The following is a 5,905-nucleotide window of genomic DNA, read 5'->3' as shown; positions in this document are numbered from 1 at the left end:
AGTGAGTTTTAATATGCGGGGAGGCACAACTTGTTTAATCCTTAATTTTATGCGACATATCATTGTTAGTACTTTTGGAATTTTCCTTCGTTGTCTTCCATCATACATCATTTCCAACAAAGCAATTCACCAAAACCTCATGTCACTTTTCACATTAATGAAGAGATTTTCGTTAATGCTTACTTTCACAAGCATTGCAATTTCCCAGCATAATATCATGCAAATTCACCATTTCCTTTGGATTTGTTCAAAATAAAAAAAAAAACGTTTTTTTTCCGACAATGGTGTCTTTTATTATTATTGAAATTATAATAAAATTGATATAGTATATTTGACAAAATTTTCTTTTTAAGTCACAATTTTTCTCTATACTTCTCAAAACTCACCAAACCTTTGTTTCATCTAATCATATGCTACCAGGTGGACATTATAAAAAGTTTGTCAGAAAAAACATTTAACAAAAAATATTTTTCTATTCTTGTAATTCTCTTCTTGTTTATGAAGAAAATGCAAAATATTGCAGAAACCTTATCACATGTGTGTGAACTGTGAAGATGTGAGAAGGGAGAAGGATCTTGGGAATCTCATACACTTGATCTAAGAATCTGCATCTGGGAACCTCAGACAGAGGAAGAAGAAAATGGGAACAGGCGAGGATGGAGGAGCTTCTGCAGATTCAAATCAGCGTGACTCTGACATAGAACTCATTGGTGGTGAAAGGGTACCTCAAAGTGGACCACTGAACAAAAGGGTGGGAAGAAGAAGTTCCAAGTTGAGCAACGCTTCAGCCTCTACTTCCGGCTCTGACCTTGGCCACAGCATATCCCAGGAACAAGATGAGGGAGACTACGTTGAGGTCACTATGGATATCAAAGGAGACTCTGTGGCTCTTCACAGTGTTATACCCGTTGCAGGGAACAGCGATGAGGGAGAAGATGAGAAACTGATCTTGCTTGGTAAAGGCATGGAGAAGAAAAGGTCCTTTGGTGCTTCTATTGTGAGAAATGCTTCCATTCGCATGCAACAAGTGTCTCAGGAGCTGAAGCGTTTGGCTTCCTCGTCCAAGCAAGGTGCACCTGCGAGAGTGCACTATGACAGGACCAAATCTGCAGCTTCTCACGCTCTCAAGGGACTCAAGTTTATCAGCAAGACTGATGGTGGTGCAGGGTGGGTTGAGGTTGAAAAGCAATTCGATGCTCTCACTGCTTCCACTAATGGGTACCTGCATCGCTCTCTCTTTGCCAAGTGCATAGGTATGAACAAAGAATCAGAGGCCTTTGCAGGGGAGCTCTTTGATGCACTCTCTAGGAGGAGGGGGATTCAGACTGATTCTATTAATAAGCTCCAGTTGAAGGACTTTTGGGACGAGATTTCTGACCAGAGTTTCGATTCTAGGCTCAGAACATTCTTTGACATGTAAGGCCATGTTTGGATTTTTGTTTCATTCAAAAAGTATAGTTGAAAAAGCCTTTTGTTTTGTTTTCAGTTGGGTCTGATAGTAAACTGAGTGTTGCTTTAAAATTTCCCTTTGAAATGGAAGATAAGAGACGGTTGTTTTTGGAAACTGAATCTGCAAAATGGATTTCATAAAAAAAGTTTATAGACTTGGATCCAAGCATACACTTATTCTTTACTTTTTCTGATGTATATAAGGCGTAAATGAGAGAGTATGTGTTGAATGCCGAAGTGTGTTACCAAGCTTAATTTGTAATGCAGGGTAGATAAAGATGCGGATGGAAGAATCACCGAGGAAGAAATTAAAGAGGTACCGACAGTTTTTAGTTTCATCAACTGACAGAATCTTTAAAGTAGTTTTATGGGAAACTTTTTCTGATTGGCATTTTGTTTGTGTCGGAATAAGATTTTCCTTGATCTTGTGATCTATTATGTTTTCAGATCATCTGCCTTAGTGCCACTACGAACAAACTCGCAAACATACAGAGGCAGGCAGAGGAATATGCAGCTTTGATCATGGAGGAACTTGACCCTGATGACACAGGATTCATCATGGTAATTACATAAGCCTATTTCATAATCTCAAAATAGGAATCAAAATGTATTTTTGTCATATGATGTTTTGTTACTGGGAAAACAGGTAAACGACCTAGAGATGCTCTTGTTGCATGGACCGACCCATTCTACAAGAGGAGATAGCAAGTACCTGAGTCAAATGCTAAGCTTAAAGCTTAAGCCCACGCATGAAGAAAATCCTATTAGGAGGTGGTACACAAAAACCATGTACTTCCTGCAGGATAATTGGCAGAGAAGTTGGGTACTGGTATTGTGGCTTGGTGTGATGTTAGGTCTATTTGCCTATAAATTTGTGCAGTATAGGAGAAAAGATGCATATAAGGTGATGGGGCATTGTGTATGCATGGCCAAAGGTGCTGCTGAGACACTTAAACTGAACATGGCTATTATCTTGTTACCGGTTTGCCGAAACACCATCACTTGGCTCAGGAACAAGACCAAACTTGGCATTATGGTTCCTTTTGATGACAACCTCAACTTCCACAAGGTAATGTTTACTTGAGAATTGAGAGTGGCTAAAAGATAACATATCATATAAACTATGTCCAAATGTTTGTTGGGACTTGAAAGCTCTTTTTGTTTTGCAGGTGATAGCTGTGGCAGTAGCTATTGGCGTTGGAATACATGGTATCTATCATCTTGCTTGTGATTTTCCTCGACTTATTGATGCAAGTAGTGAAAAGTACGAGCTGATGGAACCATTTTTTGGTGATCAACCAAAAAGTTATTGGTTTTTTGTCAAATCATGGGAAGGAGTAACAGGGATTATAATGGTTGTTCTGATGGCAATAGCCTTCACTTTAGCTACCCCTTGGTTCAGAAGAGGCAGGGTCAAGCTTCCCAAGCCACTCAATAATCTCACTGGCTTCAACGCCTTTTGGTACTCACATCATCTCTTTGTCATTGTCTATGCCCTGCTCATTGTGCACGGAATCAAACTTTACTTGACTAAAGAATGGTACAAGAAAACGGTTAGCACATTCCTTCATCAGAGCAAAGAGCTTTTTACATTCCTACACATAACAGTTTACAGATTCTTACTAAATCCAATTAACATTTTGGGAACATGTTATGTGTTTTGTAGACCTGGATGTATTTGGCTATTCCCATTGTTATATACTCGTTGGAAAGATTGACTAGAGCACTCAGATCAACCATAAAGCCTGTGAGAATACTAAAGGTGAGAATGGAAGGATAAATCACTCATTACATGTTTTGATGGTTAAATAGTTTTGGCTAATCTATAAAGTTTGGTTCATAAAAAAGTATTTCTCACTTCATTTTCACTCCCCAATTTACAGGTGGCTGTTTATCCTGGAAATGTATTGGCTCTTCATATGTCAAAGCCCCAGGGATTCAGATACAAGAGTGGACAATACATGTTTCTTAATTGTGCTGCTGTGTCTCCATTTGAATGGTATGAATTTGAAGAAACATGAGCAACTCTTGTCTGCTATATATCTAATTTTGTATTATAAATACCTTCACTAATTTTATGCCTCTTATTTCCTTATATCTCAGGCATCCATTTTCTATAACCTCTGCCCCTGGTGATGATTACCTTAGCGTTCATATCAGAACACTGGGTGATTGGACCCGGAGTCTCAAAGTCAAGTTCTCAGAGGTGAATTCAGGTTAACTTTTGTTGGATAGTGTTATTTGGACAACAATTTTCACAGCAAAAACTGACTATTCCTAACACTGTTACATAAAATTATTTGTCTATCATTGTGTTTATTTGCAAGTTCCAAGTGTTGTTTCATTTTTCTCTGAAATCTGTTTTTCTGATAAGCTAGGATTGTACTTTCTGTTTCTTTCAGTGTTGCCAGCCGCCTGACAACGGCAAGAGTGGACTTCTAAGAGCTGATAACTTGCAAGGAGATGGAAGTCCCAGGTAATTAAGCCAACACATTTAGGAGAAAAAAAAATACTATTATGTTATATTAAACATAAATAAAACATATTTAAAAAACAAAATTAGTTAGTTTTTACACTATGCATGAATTAAACAGTCTCCTTTATTTCCTAGTCAAACCAAAATAACCAATTTACAGTAAACCAAAACTATTGTAAACCATTTTTGTTAAAATCGCAGTGGGTTGTTCCAAGTGCGTTTGAAACATTCTTAATGATACGAACTACTTGCTTTCGTTATTTTGTTTGGATGTCAATAAACAATAATTGTTGCCGACAACATTGTCCACTCCACCTTCTCACGCGCTAAGATATTTATTGTTATCCAAGTGGCCAAAGCATATAGTTGTTAAATTAAATATAATAATTTTGATATTGGAGTTTTCTTAGGAAAATTACTATTATTATTTAAATAAAAAAGACGAGAAGGACGTTTTGTGAGAGAATCGTAATTCTTGGTTGTTGAATTGATGAATGATGAAAGTGTTGTTGATATTATTAGGACTTGGAAATTGTATAGTGAGAAAGAAGTGGTTATGGTTTTTGTTATGTAGTGGTCTCCCTAAAGTTATGATTGATGGTCCATATGGAGCACCAGCGCAAGACTACAAGCAGTACGAGGTGGTTTTGCTGGTGGGGCTGGGAATAGGAGCCACCCCAATGATAAGTATTGTGAAGGACATAGTGAACAACATGAAGGCGATGGAAGAGGAAGAAGGGAGCAACATAGAGGAGGGAAGCCCACAGAAAAGAAATGGTGTGAACAAGTTTAACACTAGGAGGGCTTACTTCTATTGGGTGACAAGGGAGCAAGGTTCTTTTGACTGGTTTAAAGGGGTGATGAATGAGGTTGCTGAAGAGGATCACAAGGGTGTCATTGAACTCCACAACTATTGCACCAGTGTGTATGAAGAGGGTGATGCTCGTTCTGCTCTCATTGCCATGTTGCAATCTCTAAACCATGCTAAGAATGGCGTCGACATTGTCTCTGGCACGAGTGTCAAGTCACACTTTGCCAAACCCAATTGGCGCAGTGTCTACAAACGCATTGCGCTCACTCATCCAGGGGCTCGTGTTGGTCAGTTTTTTCTTTATATTGTTTTTATGTATAGAGAAATAAAAAGAAAAAATTAATTTTCTTTTTCTTATGATGATGCTGTTGTTATGTTGTTTACTGAAAGGTTGTTGTTGTTGTTTATGATGCAGGGGTGTTTTACTGTGGGCCACCAGCGTTAACGAAAGAGCTTGGTCAGTTAGCTTCGGATTTCTCTCGGAACACAACCACCAGATATGATTTCCACAAAGAAAATTTCTAATAAGTGGACATTATTGGAACCAAAAAGGACAGAGTGGGAAAGTGTTTCAAAGCGGAAATCATTACACTTTGTATAAATCGTAATTAATTACGACTCCTAGTACAATGCCACTAACATTGCACTATTACATAAATGAAGCTTATCACAATTATTCTTGCTGCATCATTCACTCTCTAAGGAGAAGTAGAGGCTTAATTTTAATGTTCAAATGCTTTTATGAGGCTTCTAATATATTTTTAACATTGACCTCTTATGTCATCCAATTCATTCCTAGAATTAATCGATCGCAAAATTATTAAATAGTTTCTAGTAGTTTTAAGAAAAATTCAAGTTCACCTAATTTTATTTCATGTATCGCTGTATTTGTTTTCATATTAACGTTCAGTTTTAATAAATAATTAAGAAAAAGAGGAAATTTCAACTTTCTGTGATGCATAAAAATTACTAGTTTCACTTGTGAACTTGAAGACACCTATCACACTCTATATAAATATAAAACTAACCCCTACACATCAGATGTATATACTTAAATTACTAAAACTAAAGTATAAATTAAAGTTAAGTAAAGGATTTTAGGCATAAAGTGTGATCAAGCAAGAGTTGAAACTAAATTGAGAAAGAAGTTATGTACAATAATCGTTGCA

General features: G+C 37.2%; 1 protein-coding gene across 1 annotated transcript; it reads left to right on the top strand.

The window, feature by feature from the left end:
- Window positions 1-468: 468 nt before the first annotated feature.
- Window positions 469-5,426, top strand: LOC114162979 (respiratory burst oxidase homolog protein C-like). Its single transcript, XM_028047009.2, has 11 exons — window positions 469-1,416; window positions 1,717-1,765; window positions 1,897-2,010; window positions 2,096-2,518; window positions 2,619-3,002; window positions 3,116-3,211; window positions 3,333-3,448; window positions 3,553-3,655; window positions 3,852-3,925; window positions 4,500-5,023; window positions 5,152-5,426. The coding sequence occupies exons 1-11, from the start codon at window positions 641-643 to the stop codon at window positions 5,259-5,261; spliced, it is 2,769 nt and encodes a 922-aa protein (XP_027902810.1). The 5' UTR covers window positions 469-640; the 3' UTR covers window positions 5,262-5,426.
- Window positions 5,427-5,905: the final 479 nt, after the last annotated feature.

This window comes from Vigna unguiculata, chromosome 9, assembly GCF_037176805.1.
Source record: "Vigna unguiculata cultivar grain cowpea cultivar isolate G323 ecotype 2 chromosome 9, ASM3717680v1, whole genome shotgun sequence".
NCBI lineage: Eukaryota > Viridiplantae > Streptophyta > Magnoliopsida > Fabales > Fabaceae > Vigna > Vigna unguiculata.
This window is presented reverse-complemented; position numbering and strand designations above follow the sequence as displayed.

Excerpts from the sequence above, each read along its gene's own strand:
- LOC114162979 (XM_028047009.2), top strand. The coding sequence starts at position 641 with ATGGGAACAGGCGAGGATGGAGGAGCTTCTGCAGATTCAAATCAGCGT. Across the intron at positions 3,212-3,332 it reads AGCCTGTGAGAATACTAAAG|GTGGCTGTTTATCCTGGAAA; the intron begins GTGAGAATGGAA and ends CCCAATTTACAG. Across the intron at positions 3,449-3,552 it reads GCTGTGTCTCCATTTGAATG|GCATCCATTTTCTATAACCT; the intron begins GTATGAATTTGA and ends CTTATATCTCAG.